The sequence below is a fragment of the Hyperolius riggenbachi genome, chromosome 9 (assembly GCF_040937935.1).
Source record: "Hyperolius riggenbachi isolate aHypRig1 chromosome 9, aHypRig1.pri, whole genome shotgun sequence".
In the NCBI taxonomy this organism is placed as follows: Eukaryota; Metazoa; Chordata; class Amphibia; order Anura; family Hyperoliidae; genus Hyperolius; species Hyperolius riggenbachi.
This window is the reverse complement of record NC_090654.1, coordinates 86,956,570-86,977,773: the sequence shown is the minus strand read 5'-3', so window position 1 is coordinate 86,977,773 and position 21,204 is coordinate 86,956,570. Positions and strand designations below refer to the sequence as shown.

The 21,204-nt window shown below is 46.2% G+C and overlaps 1 protein-coding gene across 2 annotated transcripts in view; it reads right to left on the bottom strand.

Moving 5' to 3' along the window:
• The window catches only part of LOC137532542 (uncharacterized), an 81,781-nt gene that overhangs the window by 17,696 nt on the left and 42,881 nt on the right, over positions 1 to 21,204 (bottom strand). For both annotated transcript variants that reach the window (XM_068253153.1, XM_068253154.1), the window contains 7 exons: positions 21,016 to 21,045; positions 17,692 to 17,977; positions 14,570 to 14,727; positions 14,317 to 14,361; positions 13,370 to 13,411; positions 11,876 to 12,134; positions 1,197 to 1,351 (listed from right to left, as the gene is read on the bottom strand). In XM_068253153.1, coding sequence (XP_068109254.1) covers positions 1,197 to 1,351; positions 11,876 to 12,134; positions 13,370 to 13,411; positions 14,317 to 14,361; positions 14,570 to 14,727; positions 17,692 to 17,977; positions 21,016 to 21,045 — 975 coding nt within the window. The remainder of the gene's footprint in view (positions 1 to 1,196; positions 1,352 to 11,875; positions 12,135 to 13,369; positions 13,412 to 14,316; positions 14,362 to 14,569; positions 14,728 to 17,691; positions 17,978 to 21,015; positions 21,046 to 21,204) is intronic.

The following is a 21,204-nucleotide window of genomic DNA, read 5'->3' as shown; positions in this document are numbered from 1 at the left end:
TCACTTCATGGTCCCTTTAACCACTTGAGGACCCACCCTTTACCCCCCCTTAAGGACCAGCGCTGGTTTGATTGATCTGTGCTGGGTGGGCTCTGCAGCCCCCAGCACAGATCAGGGTGCAGGCAGGGAGATCAGATTGCCCCCCTTTTTTCCCCCCTATGGGGATGATGTGCTGGGGGGGTCTGATCTCTCCTGCCTGCTGTGGGTGGCGGGGGGGGCACCTCAAAGCCCCCCTCCGCGGCGAAATTCCCCCCTCCCTCTCCTACCTGCTGCCTCCCCCGGTGATCGGGGCTGCACAGGACGGCTATCCGTCCTGTGCAGCCAGTGACAGGACGTCCCCTGTCACATGGCGGCGATCCCCGGCCGCTGATTGGCCGGGGATCGCCGATCTGCCTTACGGCGCTGCTGCGCAGCAGCGCCGTACAAATGTAAACAAAGCGGATTATTTCCGCTTGTGTTTACATCTAGCCTGCGAGCCGCCATCGGCGGCCCGCAGGCTATTCACGGAGCCCCCCGCCGTGATTTGACAGGAAGCAGCCGCTCGTACGAGCGGCTGCTTCCTGATTAATTAGGCTGCAGCTGGCGACGCAGTACTGCGTCGCTGGTCCTGCAGCTGCCACTTTGCCGACGCACGTTATGAGTGTGCGGTCGGCAAGTGGTTAAAGAGAACCTGAACTGAAAATAAAAAGTCAAAATAACCATACACAGGCCAAACCTACCTCCTGTGTAGTCTACTCATCAATCTCTTTCTCCTCTCCTGCGTCCCATTTGTCCACTGTGATAAATGGAATTCTCTGTCCTCCATTTTAAAAATGACCATTACCCCATTACAGCTTCCTGGTCAGCACACTGTTAAACTGTAATATCACCCACTTGAGCCATAGGGAAACATGGACATTACCTTGCACATTCAGTTGTAACAGACAGCTGCTGATATATAACTGACAGCAACTGGTATATTTCAGTTTTGACAAAATATTGTCAGAATTAGTAGGGATCACTGTAAGAAGAAAATGGTGAACTTCTGAGAGGAACTGACATTGAGGTTAGTATGTAATATTCATTTGCAGCTACGTCATGTGTTTATTTTAAATAATGTTTACTCACTTCAGGTTCCCTTTAAGTATTTTAGCTCTGTTGAATAAAGCAACATGTAAAAGGCTGCAATAGCTTCCAATGGCAGTCACAGAACTTACTCGGCGTATCTACATGGAGGCCAAACACCTGGACTTCACATAAGATGAGAGCTTTATCCTCCTCTGGAAGCACAACAGTGACATATCTCCCCTCCATCCCATCACAGCTGAAAGAGAAAGTCTCTCCAGGGCCAATGGAAGACACAGTGCCACATCTATTGGATAAATAGGAAAAAGAAGGTAAATTGGATAAATAGGAAAAAGAAGGTCTCTGAATCAAATACGTCACAAAACCAGCTGACCAGAATGAAACCTTTGAGTTGTATTCATATAGGATCTACTAGATGCTCCAATTGTGGGATTTGGAGCAGCAATGGAGGTCACATGACTCTGCTGGAATTCATCTGAAATACTGTATGTAATACAGTCCAGCAGTGGTGCTCATCTGAGCTAGGATATCCGAGATACTCGGATATCCTAGCTCTTTTTTTCACTGTTCGAGCTCGAATACCGAGCTCGAATAGTATTAGCTATCCGGGCTGTGCTATCCGAGCGCACTCAGATAGCAAGCAGCTATCCGGAGATATCCTAGCTATCTGAGCTCGGATAGCATCACGAGCTCGGATAGCGTCACGTCTGACGTCACCTCGAGCCCTCACAAGCGAATCAGAGGGCTCCCAGCCCTCTGACTGCAGCCAATCACAGAGGGGGAGCCTGGCCAAGCCCCCCTCTATAAATAGCGGACGCCATCTTGCCTCACTCGTCCTGCTTGCGACTTACTGACTAACTGTACTGAGAGATTGCTCCAGTGCTTTTTCTCTGTGTGCAAGTGCATTTATATTGTTCTAAACCAAGCGTTTTTACACTCCAACACTTGATATTCAACTGTATTGCTTTGTATTGTAGATAGATTGTATTTTAGGCAGTTTAGTTTGTGTGATTAGGGACTAGGGAGGGAGACTGTCACTGCTGCAGCTGCAGCCAGCAGCTAGGCCCTGTGCCTAGGCAAGGCAGACTGCCCTGCTCTGTGCTCTAGTCTCTAGTTACCTGTGCTCTCACCTGTCCTACTCTACTGTACTACTACTTCTGTGTTAGATAGATTTGTACTATTTTGTAGTTAGCAAGGCCCAGCTTTACTGCTATGCCTGTCCTGTATCTGCTCTCTGTAATCTAGTCACATCTGTTCTATTATTTAGCTACATTCTTCTATTGTTTAGTTAGTAGTACTGTAGTGTACTCTAGTCTGTGTATAGGGACCGTCCGTCACCATGTTACCTAGGGTCTTTGTGTGCGAAGTGCACGTCTGCGCTGTCCGCACCCTCTCATTAGTGCTACACCCGTCCTATTGTTTATATTACTTCTATTGTGTATTCGCTGACTATACTGTACTGGAGTCTGTGTATAGGGACACCGTCAGTCAGCGTCAGCTAGGGTCTTTGTGTGCGCAGTGCACGTTTGCGCTGTCCGCACCCTTTCGTTAGTGCTACACCCTTCCTATTGTTTATTGTATTGTGTATTCGCCAAATTGTACTGTAGTCTGTGTATAGGGACACCGTCAGTCAGCGTCAGCTAGGGTCTTTGTGTGCGCAGTGCACGTCTGCGCTGTCCGCACCCTCTCGTTAGTGCTACACCCGTCCTATTGTTTATATTACTTGTATTGTGTATTCGCTGAATTGTACTGTACTGTAGTCTGTGTATAGGGACACCGTCAGTCAGCGTCAGCTAGGGTCTTTGTGTGCGCAGTGCACGTCTGCGCTGTCCGCGCCCTCTCGTTAGTGCTACACCCGTCCTATTGTTTATATTACTTGTATTGTGTATTCGCTGAATTGTACTGTAGTCTGTGTATAGGGACACCGTCAGTCAGCGTCAGCTAGGGTCTTTGTGTGCGCACTGCGCACTCTCTCGTTAGTGCTACACCGATCTCTGCTGTAGAGTACACCTGTCCATCACCTCACACACCCACCACCACCAGTCCCACCCCATTAAAGTACCCCACTTGTCCCCCCGCCTTTACATACATAAGTTTTTTTTTTCATTTGTATAATATTAAAAATATACAATGTCTGGCACTGGCAGCCGTGGTTTGGGCAGAGGCAGCAAGTGCATCGCCAAGAGAGGAGGTTGTGGGCGTGGCAGCCGCGCCACCACCACCATGCGCAGTTCTGCGTCTGCACCAGTGGCTATTCCGCCATTAGCCACTGGCCGTGGACGCCTTGGCCGCCCAACAGCTGGGAGTCACGCTGCAGAGACACAGCAGCAGCAGCAGCGTGTGGCGCAGATGTTCCTCCCACCGCCAGGTCGTAGCCGTCCTATTGAGGAGCAGGACGCAGACTCTGTGGTGGAACTGATGGTGGATGAGCAGGCCACCATTAGCTCTGGAACCGAGTCCTCCACCCCCGCCACCACTCCTGTTCGCAAGAGCAGCAGCAGCCGACCAGCACTGCCTGGGGAGGAGGAGGAGGAGTGCAGTTCTCCAGCCCCAGCGGGCGACACCAGCACCCTGTCACTCAGCACCTTCTTATCCCCAAGCACAGCGGGGTTATGGAGTGCTGTTGCGGCAGAATTGGAGGAGGAAGGAATGCTCATGGGCACTTTGGGGGATGATGCTTTGGATAGTCAGACAGTGGTGACTGTCCATCCGCCCATGCATGCAGATGGGCAGTTTGTGGGATCCCAGCAGGACATGTTTGCGGAGGGGGAGGATGATGATGACAGGGTGAAGGACAGAGACTGGGTGCCAGGTCCTGGGAGTGGGGATGTCATCAGCTCTGAGGAGGAGGAGGAGGATGCATCTGCGGGCCTTGCTAGAAGGATCAGCATCACAGGCATGGGTAGGATCACAAGTGGGCGTGGTATGCAGGCCACACAGCGTGCTGATCCGGAGACGAGTTCTGCCAGTGCCACCACCAGCCGCACCAAGAATTCCCCCCCCCCCCCCCAACCACCACGGGGAGACCAGAGGCAGCAGCACCTTCCAGCCGAAGGGGCAACTTCACCTCCCCAATTTGGAATTTCTTCACCCTGCCATATGTGGAGTGCAAGTATGCCACTTGCAACCAGTGCCACCGGCAGCTCAGCAGAGGGAAGGAGCCCTCTGCGTTTGGCACCACCTCTCTGGTCAACCATCTTGCAGGGAAACACTTTCATGAGCATGAGGAGTTCATGAAGTTGAAGGAAGCTGGCAGTGGCAGACTCGCCACCACTGCAAAGCCGTCGGCAGCAGCCACCCGCCCTCCTCCACCTCCTCCAGCAGCACCAGCAGGAGTGCGTCAGAAACACACTGCTCCTCCTCCCTCTGCAACTCCTGCCGCTGACACTGAGGCCTGTTCTGGCAGCCAGTCCTCAGTGGCCTCCTCTGCTCCCTCCACTGATTCCCGTGCCAGCAAAATGCGTCGCCAGACCCTGCTCAGCGACACCTTCCAGGGGGTGTTCAGGGTTCTGCCTCCCAGCAGCCGTCGCGTGCGTCAGCTGAACGGCTTGCTGGCATGGGCCATGTGCTCCCAACTCCTGCCTTATTCTCTTGTGCAGGAGGGGAGCGACATGCGTGCGCTCCTGATGTGTGCAGCCCCCGATTGGCCAATCCCCAGCCGACATTTTTTCGCACGCACGGCCATCCCTGCACTTCACCGCTCTGTGATGGCCAATGTCGGGAGAGGGCTGGAGCACGCGGTGGGTCAACGGGTCCACGTCACCATGGACTCATGGAGCAGGCCGCTATCTGTCCTTCACCGCGCATTGGGTCAGCTTGGTGGAAGGAGGTGAGGAGGAAGGAGCAGCATCGGGCACTGTCAGAGCAGCAGCAGCACCAACAACGCAGTGGGTGGTGCCACCATGCAGGGTCAGCGGAATTGCAGCAGGTTCATCTGATCCGCTTCCATCCTCAGGCACACCAGCCCAAACCCCCTGCCTCAGCAGCAGCGTGAAGCCCCGCCACTGCCAAGCGCTGCTGGAATTGGTCAGCCTGGGGAAGACCAAACTGACAGCGAACCATGTCCTGGCCAAACTCCGAGAGCAGGAGAGGAATTGGCTGACCCCCAGAGGCCTCAGAGTTGGAGAGGTGGTGTCCGACAATGGAGCAAACCTGGTTGCTGCAATCAGCAGGGGAGACCTGAACAAATCCCCTGCCTGGCGCACGTCCTGAACCTGGTAGTCCAAAAGTTCCTGCGGACCTACCAGGGGATGGACCGACTCCTTGAGGCGGCAAGGAAGGTTGTGCGTCATTTCCGGCACTCGCCTGCAGCCGTAGCGAGTCTGGAAGAGGTGCAGAAGGAGCTGCACCTGCCACAGCACCGGCTCACGATCGATGTTCCACCTCGCTGGAACTCCACCCTGGCGATGTTGGAGCGTCTGGTTGAACAGAGGCAGGCTGTCAGCCAGTACCTTGCACGAGCAACAGTTGCCTCCATCACTGCAACTGGGCGTGCCGCCACCAACCTCCCGTCCATCATCTCCACGGGGGACTGGGGGCACATGCAGCAGGTGTGCTCCGTCCTGGCACCCTTCCTGCAGGCCACCAACATGGTAAGCAGGGACCATGCAATGGTGTGCGAGTGGGTCCCCTTGGTGTGTGTGCTGGACAGGGCCCTGTACGCACTGCTGGAAGAGGGAACGGCAGCCTTGGACCAGCAGGAGCTGCAGGCAGCTTCACAGGCCACCTCTGAGGAGGAGGGCTTGGAGTTGGTGGAGGTCCCTGACCTTGCTGCTGATGAGGGGGAGCAGCAGAGCGCAGCTGGACTGGTGCGGGGGTGGAGTGAGGATGAGGTGGAGGAGGCAGAGGAAGAGGAGGACAGCACTGTCGGCTCTGGGGCTGCCGATGATGTGCCAGCAGACGTGGCCAGACTCAATGGCAGCGCACATGCTGAGGTGCCTGCGCAAGGACCCAAGGGTGATCCAGATGAAGCAGAGGGAGGACATCTGGATCTGCATGATGCTGGACCCACGTCTGAAGGGGAAGCTCAGCCAGTTCCTGCCTGCAGGAGGAGACCGTGCGCAACAAATGAGGGATTTGCAGCTGTCCCTTGTTGAGCGCTTGGAGGAAGCCTTCCCTCAGACATCCACCCCCACTGTCCAGCCAGCACAGAGGCAGCAGCAGGTGCCTGCATCCACCAGCAGCAAGCGCACGCGCACCACAGACCTGCTGTCTCTGACCCAAGTGCTCTACATGAGTGTAGAGCTGCCAAGGACTAGAGAGGAGGTGTCTGCAGCAGCATCCTTCTCCAGTCACAGGCAGCGCTTGACCCGCATGGTGGCTGACTACATGGGGTCCTTCAGCGGGCTTGACAGCGTGGCCCCTGTTGATCCCATGGAGTATTGGGTCAAGCACCTGCCGATCTGGAGCGAGCTTGCGCAGTACGCCTTGGAAGTGCTCTCCTGCCCCCCTTCCAGCGTACTGTCAGTGCGTTGCTTCAGTGCAGCCGGTGGAGTCGTCACTGAGAAGCGATCTCGTCTGTCTCACAAGTCTGTGGACAGACTGACGTTTCTCAAAATGAACCAGGCTTGGGTGGAAGGCGAATTCCTGGCCCCTGTTGTCGGCGAGAGGGGGACATGAAGTGACACACACACACATTACACCTGCTGCTGCTGCATTTCTTCCTGCTGTCTGCGTCTCCACTGCCAAGGAACACATTACAAGGTGCTGCTGCCCATGCGCCATCAGCTATTTCGCTCAAAAATAGCTTCCTGCCCTTCATTATATATTTTGAAAAAAAAAATTGTAATTAATTTAGAGGTGTCCGGGTGGAAAACTGTGCTGTCCCAATTGTGTATTAGACACAATGTGGGCTTCACGACCGCTGTCTGGAACCTCATGCTGTGTATTTACGGCCCTAGAACCACCGCTAGGAACCAGGGCCTATTATGTCTCGCTGCCTGCCCTCCTGCCTGCTACCAGTCTGCCACACACTCAACCTCCTCACGCTGCCTGCTGCTGTATTTCCTCCTGCTTTCTGTGTCTTCACTGCCAGGGAACACATTACAAGGTGCTGCTGCCCATGCGCCACCAGCTATTACGCTCAAAAATAGCTGCATCCATTTGAAAAAAAAAATTGTAATTAATTTAGAGGTGTCCGGGTTGAAAACTGTGCTGTCCCAATTGTGTATTGGACACAATGTGGGCTTCACGACCGCTGTCTGGAACCTCATGCTGTGTATTTACGGCCCTGGAACCACCGCTAGGAACCAGGGCCTATTATGTCTCGCTGCCTGCCCTCCTGCTGCCTGCTGCCAAATGCCAGTCTGCCACACACACTCATCCTCCTCACGCTGCCTGCTGTTGTATTTCCTCCTGCTGTCTGTGTCTCCACTGCCAGGGAACACATTACAAGGTTCTGCTGCCCATGCGCCACCAGCTATTACGCTCAAAAATAGCTGCATCCATTTAAAAAAAAAAATTGTAATTAATGTAGAGGTGTCCGGGTTGAAAACTGTGCTGTCCCAATTGTGTATTGGACACAATGTGGGCTTCACGACCGCTGTCTGGAACCTCATGCTGTTTATTTACGGCCCTGGAACCACCGCTAGGAACCAGGGCCTATTATGTCAGTCACATCACACTGCCTGACGCACACTACTCCTCCTCCTGTAGCTGCATTGAGCTTCTGCTGTCTGTGTGCTGCTACCACTGCCAGGGAGAACAGAAGAAGAACTATTTTCTGCTGCCACCTGCCCACCCACTCTCCTACCGGCAGCTATTACCACACTACAATAGCTGCAAGCCTGCAACTACTTCCTCCTCCTGCTGATGTCTGTGTTTTACCACCGCCAGGGTACACAGAAAAAGGCGCTGTGGCTTGCAATGTGCCACTACCTACCTATTATGCCATCAACACAAATATAACTATGGTGTTATTAAAATAACATATCTCCACAAATGAAGTAAAAAAAAATATTACAAAAGAAAGGAAAACCAAGACACATAAAATAATGATAGAGAAGAAGAGGAAGAAGAAGATATAGAAGAAGAAGATATAGAAGAGGAAGATGAAGAAGATATAGAAGAAGAAGACGACGAAGAAGAAGAAGATATAGAAGAAGAAGATGAAGAAGAAGATATAGAAATAGAAGATGAAGAAGATATAGAAGAAGAAGAAGATATAGAAGATGAAGAAGATATAGAAGAAGATATAGAAGAAGAAGAAGAAGAAGATATAGAAGAAGAAGAAGAAGAAGAAGAAGAAGAAGAAGAAGAAGAAGAAGAAGATATAACAAGAAGAAGAAGAAGAAGAAGATATAACAAGAAGAAGACGATATATAACAAGAAGAACAAGATTTAGAAGAAGAAGATATAGAAGAAGGAGAAGAAGAAGAAGAAGAAGAAGAAGATATAGAAGAAGAAGAAGGTATAGAAGAAGAAGAAGAAGAAGAAGATATAGAAGAAGAAGAAGATATAGAAGAAGAAGAAGAAGATATAGAAGAAGAAAAAGATAATTGAAGAAGATACAAGAAGTAGAAGATGAAGAAGATTCGAGTAGAAGAAGATATAGAAGAAGAAGAAAAAGAAGAAGATATAGAAGAAGAAGAAAAAGAAGAAGATATAGAAGAAGAAGAAGATATAGAAGAAGAAGATGAAGATGATGTAAATGAAGACTTCCAACAACCATTTTGGACACACCTTCTCATGCAAACACTTTTCATGAAGTTAATTTACTACTTTTGATACCTTTTTTATAACTACTACATCACCACATAATCACTTGATGTTTTTCTTCATAAAAAAGGTAGTTTCATGCATCATTGACCTCCAATACAAGTTTTAAAAGCTATTTAAGGCCAGCTCGAATATTTTACTCGAATACAGACTCGGATAGTGACGTCGGATATCCGAGGTCGGATCGGATATTCGATTAACTCGAATATTGAACTTCGAGTGAATTTGGATAGTTTACTATCCGAATTCGACCAAACTCTAATAGGATAATGAGGTATCCGAGCAACACTGCAGTCCAGGGCATCACATTGCAGGAAGGACATTGGAGTTTGAAGCAAATGAGACAAGCTAGATAATTGGTCAAACTTGGAAAGTTTAGATAAACTGGACTTAGAGAATTGGTCTCACTTACCAGGAAAGGTTAGGTAAATTGGGCTTATTTAGTCTGGAGAAAAGACGCCTTAGAAGTGATCTAATTATTATGTATAAATACATCATAGAGCAATACAAAAGCTTGTCAGACAATATTTTCGTCCATAACCTTGTTCACAGGACAAGGGGACAAAATCTGTGTAGGGAGGAAAGAACAATTTGCCATTGACTTAGAGGTTTTTCACAGTAAGAGTGGTTAAAATGTGGTATATTTAGATAGAGTTAGAAAAAGGTCAATAGTTCATGTATTTTCTCTCTCCCTACCCTCAGAAGTTGTGTACTGCCAGGAAAATGTTTATGGCTGTAATCTGCTTATCACTGATGTTTACTATATTCCCGACAAGGTACCGACAAGTCAGAAGCTACCACTTCTATGCCTAGAAATTAACTCTTTCAGGCAGCGAAATAAATCACGTAAAATAGCCTGGTTATTAACCACTTGACCACTAAGGGTTTTTTTCCCCATGAGGACCAGAACAATTGTCTCCTTTCAGCGCTCCTCCCTTTCATTCGCCAATAACTTAATCACTACTAATCACAACAAAATGATCAATATCTTGTTTTTTTCACCGCCAATTAGGCTTTCTTTGGGTGGTACTGTAAGGATGCCTCCTGTGGCGTGTGCTGTCCATTACGGTGGAGCTGCAAATGGACAGTTCTGGCTTGTCAGCCTGCATTCGGTTGTGCATTTGCAATGAGTCACATTGTCATTTGCAATTGCTCTGCAGTTCTGGGCAGCTCAGAATGCTGTAATCATTCCACCAATGGCTTACTACAGCTGAACTGCATCCATATAGCCCTGGATTTCCTGCATGCGTGTTGTTGCATAGGACTGCATGCATTGGTACAGATAGTCTTTCAGCTAGCAAATGGTAACCAAGCCAGCTCAGGATTGAATGATTACCATTCAGCTGTGTGGAGATTTGCATGTTTGCATCCATTGGCTGATGCCAGCATAAAAGTCTGCCTCCCCTTTTAGACCTCACCCGTCATAGTTTCAGCTCTGTCTAAGCTGTTACTGGGTCCTTTGATACTGTGAATAATATTCCTTGTCTTGTTACTTTGTAGTTCAGTTATCTTGTGGAGCTATGATTATATATTTCCCACGGGGACATATATACGTACTCCTTCTAGTGCAGAGAATTTGTATTGTTTGTATTGCCTAGTTAGTTTGCTGTATTGCTCCAGTCCAGATCTAGCTAGTCTCCTTGCTTATGTTATATATTGGTTTATCGCCAATATATACATATTCTAGTCAGCGTTTGTTATTTTCCTTGTATTCGTGTCACGGTGATATATCAGTGCCGCTGATATACACGTACTCGAACTGTTGATATCCTGTGTTCAGCTAGTCAGTTTTTAGCACGTTTTGGTAGATTGCGCTTTGCGTGATTACCCGTGCTTAGCTAGCATGGTCCTGTCCTTGCGAGGTAGCCATTGCTGCGGTTGCTATTGGTTACCTCACTCTTGTCTTTGTGAATGCTTGCTGTCACTGAGGCAGTGACTAGATTAGCAAGCATTCTTCCTGTCAGCCTCTGTCCTCCTAGTCCTGTCCTTGCGAAGTAGCCATTGCTATTGGCTATCTCTCTCCAGTCTGTCTTGTATCTGTCTGCTATCGCAAGAGCAGCGCTGTGGGCAGCCTGTGTAGCCTCTTCCATTATCCAGCTCTTATCCTTGTTGTGCGGTGTGGTCAGAAAGTATGACCCCCCAGCATTACAGGTACATTTTGCTAGGAAGTATTTTATTCTAAATCCTTTTTTCACATCAATACTAAGAAAAAAATGGGGAAAAAAATAATTTCTCCATTTTCATTCATTTCTCCATTTTTGGCCATTATACTTTTAAAATAATGCATGCTACCATAATTAAAACCCACACATTTTATTTGCCAATGTATCCTGGTTATTACCAGTTATTATAATACCGGTTATTATAATATTTAAATTTTGTCCCTATCACAATGTATAGCGCCAATATTTTATTTGGAAACAAAGGTGCATTTTTTCAGTTTTGTATCCATCACTATTTACAAGCCCACAAAAATAATTCAAAAATAACAGTAATATACCCTCTTGACATACATATCAGTCCCTAAGTTAACTATTTATGTTTTAATTGGCTTTTTTTTTGCATTACTGGCGCATTACTTTCCGTTGCGTACTATTAGCACACTAAACAGAAAGTAATGCGTTGATGTGTTACTCCAGAAGATACGACACAGGCTTCTCATTGATGCTGGCAATCATTGACACGGGGGCTTAGATTAATTAATTCATCTCCCCTCTAACGGGTGGATATGAGTACCCACGCGGGAGCGAACACGGGATGTCTGATGCAGTAGACACATATGTACGTCCCTGGGACTTCAGTGAAGTTTCCCAGGGCATAGATATACTGCAGTGGATGCAACAAGTGGTTAATATGTTTGGCATAGTACATACACATGTTTATCTCCTCTTGTCACATGTCGCCTCCGGTACACTTTCAGCATTTCGAACTTTATAAGAAAAAATATGATCATGGGAGGTGATAGAGCAGCAGAGAAATATATTTTATATGTGTACTGGATCTTTTATCTAAAGTAAACCTGAAAATAGCCTGCGTATGCACATGAACGTCATCAGCTGAAATAGGCAAGTATTAGAATAAATGAAACACTTACACAGGATTTTTCTTCCAGCTGGTCGCAGAGTTTCCTATATGGATCTCGGCACCATCTAGATTTCCAGGAGTGGCATCCCTGCTGTTAGTCAAGACAACAAAGAACACTTTGTGGAGAGCGGTCAGGTCCAGTGACCACCAGGGGTGGCTCTGACTAGTGGTCTTGGCACAGCTAGACAATATTCCATCAATGGCTTTACTGGAGTCACCTCCGTCTGTGCTGGACTGGTCTGATTGACCATTGAGAGCTACATTAGGTGCTGAGTAAGAAAAACAAATATTATTCTTATTCAATTATATGGAGCTCCAAATGTAATAAATACACAGTGGGCCTTATGTCAGAGAAGTGTTCCAAAGTTTTAAGGCACTTGGTATTGTTGCCTATGGCAATCTATCAGCTTGGAACCAGTATGTTACTAAATATACAGAAACCTGGGCAACTAGGAATCTGTTTTTTTTTTCAGATATAAAACCTTCTATTTGGGACAAAGACCTAAAAGGCTGTTGTAACCTGTTATTTCATGGACTGCTATAGTTAAGATTATAAGCTGTATAATGTGAATGGGGGCATGTTAATAGCAGCCATAGTGGTTGCTATGGGGGCCTAGAGAGGGGCCTAGATGGTCCTTAAAGGGTTCATGACCCTTTTACCGTATATTTTCCTGCTCTCCTACACCCTACAACTGTATCTCTCTGTTGTTGCATGTATGCGTATATTGCCATGTTTACTCATGCGGTTAGGGAAGGTGTTCTTGCATTGACTAGATCTTGGCGGGGGAGGGAGGTTCCTAATTTTGCTATAAAACCCTATGAGTCAATAAACTGAAGAACTCCGGAAGACCATAGAACTGTCTTTGAAAACACAAAAATATGAGGTAGCATTAAATTTAAAGAATAGAAACCGGGGGGGGGGGGGACGACAACTTCAGGTGTGTCCATATTATAACTTAATAATCAATAGATTTGTATATGCTTTGTATTTTTCGGACTATAAAATGCTCCTGACCATAAGACGCAACTAAGTTTAGAGGACAAAAACCAGGGGGAAAAATATATACTAAACCTGGTGCATCCATGGTGAAGGGGCATCTTGTGGATTATGCCCTCTTTGTACCTCATGCCCCCTTGTACCTCTTGTGTCTCGCTGTGTCTTCCTCTGTCCTCCTTGTGGCCTCCTCTATGCCCCTCTGTGTCCCCCTTGTGTCCTCCGCTATGCCCCTTTGCGTCCCCGCATCCTCCTCTGCATGGGCACAATACAGGGAGCACCCGACATTGCGGCGGGTTGGCGGTTCGTATTGGCAGGTGTTCACATTCAGGAACTCCCTGCATTCGGACTATAAGACGCGGTAACTTTATCCTCCACTATTGGGGGAGAAAAAGTCAGTCTTATAGTCCAAAAAATACAGTATTTGATGTAGGTTTGCATTAAATTATGTGGGATAGCTATAGTAAGTGACCTTTCAGGAGCCAGATGACGACGTTCCTGAGTTCTTACCAGCATTGGTGTGCTTCAGAATACCCTTCAGATGCTCGGCCTCTGTAACATAGGGATAAGATAAACTGAAAAGTAACTCCAGGTAGGAAATATAGTTACGCTGTGCATGATTTCATTATTAGGTATATGACCAAAAGCAACTATATTTGTCATCATCATCAATTAATAACCTTTTATCCAGAAAGCAGTGGCACATACTGTATAATAATAGGGATGCAAACGGATAAACTCTCATAAATTACAAGTTATGCCTAGAAATGTATGAATCTGTAACAGATTTTGTTATGACTGCAACTTTTTCTTACTGTGAAACCAAGGTAACGCCTGGAACAAACTTTAAAATCACATCAGCGCTGTGTGCTGTAATTCTGAGTGTGAGTGCGATTGCCCGACGCTTTGAGGTGCTGTACAATAAACTGTACAGTGCTTCCGATAATAATAAAAACGGTATTATCCTTACCAGGTGTACGACTTCTGTCCATAGCCCTGCCCAGGAAGAGGTCATAGGTGCTTTTCTATAACCAATCAGATAAACACCTGTAACCTCTTCCTTTAGGGGTGGGGCTATGGATGGAAGCAGGAAATCCAGACACTTGGTATTATAACATTTTATTCCAAGCGAGATCGCTCGGCCCCTCAAAGGATTGCAAAATCGCATTGAAAAGCGATTTTGCAGCGCTTATATACTTTGGCAATGCTACATGTTCTGTGATTGCGGTTACCCCTAATAGCAATCACACTAGTGGATTCCCCACTAACAACTTTCATTGGCAAAGTATTTTTGGGAATCACTGTCAATTCCCCTTTTTAGTTTTGCTTCTGACCGACAGAACAGGCTTGAGTGTTCCTACTAGTGTAGAGTTTCCAAAGATCCCAACTCATGAGTCCAGAATTCTACTGCGAAAATCTGCTTGATTATTGTCTATAGTTGAAAAGGCAACACTTACGCTCATCTTCAGTACTCTGGGAGGAGCCAGGGTAATAAGGAAGTACTGAAACAAATAGAGGATTTGTTCTGTTATAAATACAGCAAATTCTATATAAAGAACTTGTATACTTAATAATAATAATAATTTTCTCAGTAAATCGTTATTTATCGGATTTATATAGTGGCAACATATTACGTAGCACTGGACAGTAAATAAGGTTAGAGACAATGATAATAGGGGTGACAGAAAACACAATCCAGGTAATGCTTACTTGTGTAATTATCTGGAAGCTCTGTGCCATATACTTTCACTTCACACAGCGTCAGATATGCAGCTCTACCCGGTATGGTAACCGTAACGTACTGTCCAACTATCCCACAGATGTATTCCTCCTCTTTACCCAGGCCCAGAGAGGAGATTTTTGCACATCTATGTAGAAGAAATTCCAGATTTACATATTTCGATCACTCAGAATTTTATCGTCGTCTGTGTCCATTGGAGACATTTGACCTTACTTCCTGTCCCCATTGCTCAAATGATATAACGTGATCTTAAATAAAGGTTTATTGGGATATACTTTATATGCTTTATAAATATCATCTCAGGGCACAAAGTCCAGTCTCATCTCCCAAATAAGGACACTTAAAGGGAGTCTGAAGTGATTAATAAAACAAAACAAAAAAACAGATACTCACCTAAGGAGAGGGAAGGCTCTGGGTCCTATAGAGCCCTTCTGTTCCTCCTCTGGTCCACCTGTTCCACCGCTGGCTCCACTGTTAGCAGGCTGCGACTGATGGGTCAATGGTTCAGAGACTGCTTTCTGCCGCTGTGCCAGGAGATTTGAATGGAGGAGCTGCTGCTACAACGAGGGCACCAGAAGAGGAGCTGGAATGCTCTATAAGACCCGAGCCTTCCCTTTCTTTAGGTGAGTGTCTGTTTTTGTTTTTTTGGTTTAAATCGCTTCAGACTCACTTTAAAGTGATTCTGAACTAATCTGTGCAAAAAAGTTTGATACTCACTTATTTAGCGGGAAGGCTCTGAATCCCATAGAACTGTCCCAGTCCTCGCTCTGTCCCCTCATTTCACTGCTATCCCCCTGTTGAGGCTATTCGACTTACAGGTCGAATAGCTGTTCAGAATGATTTGTGAAAATAGTTCCAAAGTCAAGCGCTCTGTATTGTGCACAGACGAGTCCAGGCTCACACATGCGCAGCACAGAGCAGCCCGTCTTCCAAAGAACTTGTGGTTGTGAGTGCTTCCGAAGCCTGCTCAAGAGTCCTAAAGGCTTGAAGTTTGAAAAAGGGACAGCAGTGGAACAAGCTAAGGAACCCAGAGCATTCCCTCTAAATAGGTAAGTACATAGCTTTTTTTTACAGATAGCTTAAAGTTTGCTTTAAATAGGTACATTGGAGGTGCTAATGGAGATGTGGCCAAATATCAAACAGCAACATTAATTAACCCTTTGCACACTCACACAGAGGCTCACTGAACACAAGCCACGCATATGCCGTCACTTCAGGATACAAATACTGTCCCTACTGCTAAATAACAGTAAGAGGTATTACTTTTAAAAACATGCATTATTCTTCAATATGTAGTCATTCATGCTAGAATAAAAGCTCCTCTGGGTCAGGGGAGTTCCTTCCATTGGGTGCCAGGGAGCGTGGCGCACGGGGTGACTGACAGGGAGGGGGTGTCACAAAGGCCTCCCACAGAGGCCATGAGCAGGAGGGGAAGCAGCTCAAGAATGAGGGGAAGCAGGGACAGCGGCAGGGAGGGGGGCCAGACCCCCCTCCTCCCTCACCTGGGTCCTCTCCTTCCACGCTCTCCCCCCTTCCAGATATGCGGCAGACCATCACTAGCCACAGGTCTCTGCCTTAAATGACGCTCACTGTGCTTTCTGATTAGCGAAAGCACAGTGAGCGGCACTGAAGACGGAGACCTGTGGCACGTGACGGTGACGCAGCGTTCCAGCGCCTAGAACGCAGAAATCAGGTAAAGCATTCCACTCCCGCTCGCCACACCTGCCACATAATTAGAGGGGGAAGAGTGTGGAAGGACGGGACCCAGGCGAGGGAGGATGGGGTCTGGCCTCCCTCCCCGCCGCTGTTCCCTCTGCCCCTCCTTCTTAGGCTGCTTCCCCTTCCAGGGGCCAACCATGCTACCTATACAACTGCTCTAGGTACACCACTGCTCTGGATTAGTAGGTGACATACCACTTTGCTGGCGACATTATTATTGTGACCATTCATAAAATTAAAGGAATCAGTATCCACACTCCTTAAAGAGAATCTGTACTCTAAAATTCTTACAATAAAAAGCATACCATTCTCTTCATTATGTTCTCCTGGGCCCCTCTGTGCTGTTTTTGCCACTCCCTGCTGCAGTCCTGGCTTGTAATTAACAGTTTTAGGCAGTGTTTACAAACAGCTTACTGTGTGACTCATGCAGAGCTTGGAGGGGGTGTATAAAGCTTCTGCCAATGACAAGCAGTGCTGCACATTCCACACATTCCAGCCTCAGCCCAACAGAGCCAACAGAGGAAAGAAGATAAGATTTATTACAGAGACAGTGCAACTAGAAAATGCTGCAGTAAGACAGACCACATTAGAACAGGCATAGAAACGTATAGGATAGAAGAAATAAGGCTCAAAATTTGGTTACAGAGTCTCTTTAAAGTGAAACTTTGCTTTCATTAAAAAATAAGAATCACAGAAATTACAAAACTAAACTATAACAGGAGACACTGTAAACTACAATGAAATAAATTGTAACTGGGGGCACTATAACTGGGGCAAAATAAGCACCATAATGGAGCAAGCGTTTAATGGAAGAACTATAACTGATGGATAATGTAAAAAAGTGGGGAATTAACAAATAACTTTACTATGGACGTAATACTATCAAGAAGTACGGTATTAAAAGGAAGAACTATCTGGGAGAGGTGCTGCAATGAGTGGAGTACTGTGGGGGAAACTATAACAGAAGTAACACTATGGGTGACACAATAATCAGAGAATTACAAGCAAGGACTAGGAATGAGTGAGTTCGGTCTTGCAATGAATGCCCCAATCTCACTTAATACTGACATTGAATGTGATATTATATGTTACTAGACTATTAACAATGGATATTATGTCAGGTCTGTGATAATGGTAGTGTCCTAAAATTATTATGGTACTTCCCTTTATAGGATGATAGTCTACCATCTTGAAATAGGGTATAATTTTAATAGATTTGAATGTAAGAATATCCTTTTGTCCAATTGCAAAGTCCTTGTTTATATACAACAGTTCTTGAATCTGGAGACCAACCAGCTCTTTCTGAAAATATCCTTTAATTGACAGGATGTTCCATTGGAGCCCATACCTAAAACTTTAAAATATGCCTCACCTTGGGTTTCTCGTTCCACCTTTCTCAGGAGAATTCCCAATTTTAATCTCTGCTCCTTCAATCCGCTCTGCACAGCAGTCACCTCTATTCAGAATTTTCACCTTGGTGATGTTGAAGACCTTTGTGAGGTCCACCCTCCACCAGGGCTCTATGTCAAGATCGGTGTGGGAACAATGCTTGGACATGTATCTGGTGATTACAGAGCCATCAATGGCGTTCTCTGGATCCCCAAACTTATCATAAGTGCTGGACTGAGAACTGATTCCACGGAAAGCCAGGTTCTCTCCTCAAAATAATAATAAAAAGCACACATAGCACTGAGATATGGAGATACAACTATGTATAACAACATGGACTTAATAATCAAACACATATTAGGGAACAGGGACTCAACCACAAAGGTCCTAATGAGAACATGTGTAGATATTCTCACCACACTCTTTATATCCATAGTAATTGGTACTGTGGTTAAATGAACTCAGGTAAATGATTAAGGGCCGGTTCACACGGACGCTTGAGTATCCGGGACAACACTCCCATTCAAGTGAATGGGAGCGTTTATATTGTGTGTTTACTGTAGTTTACCTGAACATGGTGTTCCGATACCAATTTTCCCTGTCGTTTCAGGTGACCCTGAATGTCTCATGCGGATTACAGAGTCAATTAACCGCTGTGTCTTCATGTCCCCCTCTGCAGGGACCAAACTGATCGCGATGGGACGCCGCCGACCGCTGCTGAAAGCTTCCAGCCGAACGAGATGCCACTGGAGCAGGCAGAAGCCATGTGAACCGGCCCTAATGTAACCACTTTACAGCTTATTCAAAGACTTGATGAAATTAAGCATAACAACAGAACAAGCAAAGTAGCATAGTGCATATACAATTCCAGTTTTAATAGAAGACGCACAAACTCTACTTGCAAAATCTACAGACATGTACAGAGAAAGGAACCAGCCGTGGTACTTTCCACAACAGTGGTTACATTCGTGGCACCAAACCAGCGCTGTTTTCATCTGTCCAGAAACATATGGATTATGTGCTGGTGGATTCAGTGCAGGTACTGAGTATTAGCAAAGCAATTGTCAATACACATTGGGTAAGCAATGCTGAATTTGTCACTTTTCCCCCTTCAATCACCAAACTCTAACACTCTAACTGATCTCCTTAGCAAAAAATACACCTGGCCCAACTCTAAACACCCGTAACTGTGTAAAATCCTCTTCCTGATGGTTGACCATAATCTCCACCCTTAATGTTACACTTAATACAATACAATAATACAATAATACTACAATAACATTTGTAAAGCGCTTTTCTCCCATAGGACTCAAAGCGCATAGTTGTGTCTCAGATTAATACAGGGTTGCAGGCTGGGTTGTGTTACAGAGAAGATCGTCAGATGTTCATGAATGCCAGACTGAAGAGGTAGGTTTAGACTTAAATGCTTCCAGTTTAGACTTAAATGCTTCCAGGGAGGGAGATGTCCTGATTGGGTGTGGCAGGGAGTTCCAAAGTGTAGGGGCAGCATGACAAAAGGCTCTGTCTCCAAAGGTTTTGAGGTGGACTCTGGGGGTGACCAAGGTGTTAAGTCCTTTTGACCCTAACCTCCCCTCCTTAACATTTACACCTTCCTTATGCCTAACCTTAACGTCCCATATGTAAGATCCCTTTCTGTCCTTTCATGACCACTAACCTCTAGCTTTAAGAACTCCTTCCTGATGTAATGAGGGATATAGAGGCTGCCATAGTTATTTTCTTTTAAGCAATTTTCCTGGGTGTCTGGCTGATCAGCAGTTGCCTGGCAGTCCTGCTGATTCTTTGCCTCTAATACTTTTAGCCATAGCCCCACAACAAGCATGCAGCACATAAGATGTTTCTGACATTTTTGTCAAATCTGTCAAGATTAGCCACATGTCTGTTTCTGGTGTGATTCAGACATTACTGCAGCCAAACAGATCAGCAGGACAGCCAGGCAACTGGTATTGTTTAAAAGGAAATAAATATGGCAGCCTTCATATCCTTCTCGATTCAGGTTCCAGTTAAGTGATACTGACTTTCATAATTTTGCATTGGACACACAATCCACCATCAGTTACTTCAGAGCTGGTGTTTTAGCTAAACAGCAGCCAAGCACCAGTGCCCAATCCATTGCCTGACTCGGCTACGAAGTGACCACCACCAAATCCACCATTTTAAAATTGGCCTTCATAGCGTAGCTTCTTTCATGTACCACAACCCCTATATTCCATTTACTGAAACTACCCTTCTACGTTAACCTCTTGACGACCAGATAACGCCGATTGGCGTAAACTGGTCGTGTGCAAGTTTCCATGGAAACGAGCGTTCTTTCCATGTCCGTTCACGGAGGCTGTCTCCGTGAACAGCCGGAGAGCCGCCAATCGCGGCTCGCCAGCAAAATGTAAACACGCGGGGAAGAAATCCCCGCTGTTTACATCATACGGCGCTGCTGTGCAGCAGCGCCGTAAGGCAGATCGGCGATCCCTGGCCTCTGATTGGCCCGGGATCACCGTCATTTGATAGGCTGAGGCCTCTCCTACAATGCGCAGGACAGATATCCGTCCTGCGCAGCTCAGATTGGAAGGGAGAGGGAGGGAGAGGGACGGAGCGCTGAAAACGCTGCGGAGGGGGCTGTGAAGAGCCCCCCCCCCCCCCGCAAAGCGCAGAGAGCCGGCGGCGATCAGACCCCCCAACAGGACATCCCCCTAGTGGGGAAAAAAGGGGGTAAGTCTGATCGCCCTGGCTAAAACCTGATCTGTGCTGCGGGCTGGAGAGCCTACGCAGCACAGATCATTCAGAAAAGCCCTGGTCGGCAAGTGGTTAAAAACCTTCTAAAGGTGACCACACGCCATACAATTTTTAAAATATCTTTTCAATTCAAGAATTGCAATCAATTTTTCTGACTGGTTGTAACATTTAAAAAATCTGACCAATGTACCACACACGTGTGGTCAATTTTTACCCAGGTATGAAAAATATGATTGAAAACTCTAGGAAAAATGCTTGGGAGTATATATAAGGAAATTGACAATCTACTACCCACCATTCAATTTTCAAAAAAATTGATCAGAAAAATCCAGCACTCCTAATAGACTTTTAAAAACAGGAAATCCGATTGGGTTTCTTGCTCGAATTAAATAAAAGCTTTCAACCTCCTGGAAAATCTGATCGTTTTCATTGAATTGCATTAAAATCGAATCATTGAATTATATCGTTATGTGTGGCCACCTTAAGATTCTATGCACTTTGCTGGTGTGCTTGTTCTCTTGTACTGAAGGTTTAAAATGTTATCAAAATATATCAGTACCTTCACTGTCCTTTTTGTCTGTTGCTGAAGCTAATGAAGAAGAGACAAAATAAAAAAAAAAAAAAAGGTTGTAACATCTGAGACGGTACATTGAGAAGTTTAGCATGCAGAAATAATAATACTTTTTACATATTTGTACTTTATTTTCATAGTTTTCTCTTTAAAGACAAACTGTAGTGAAAATAACAT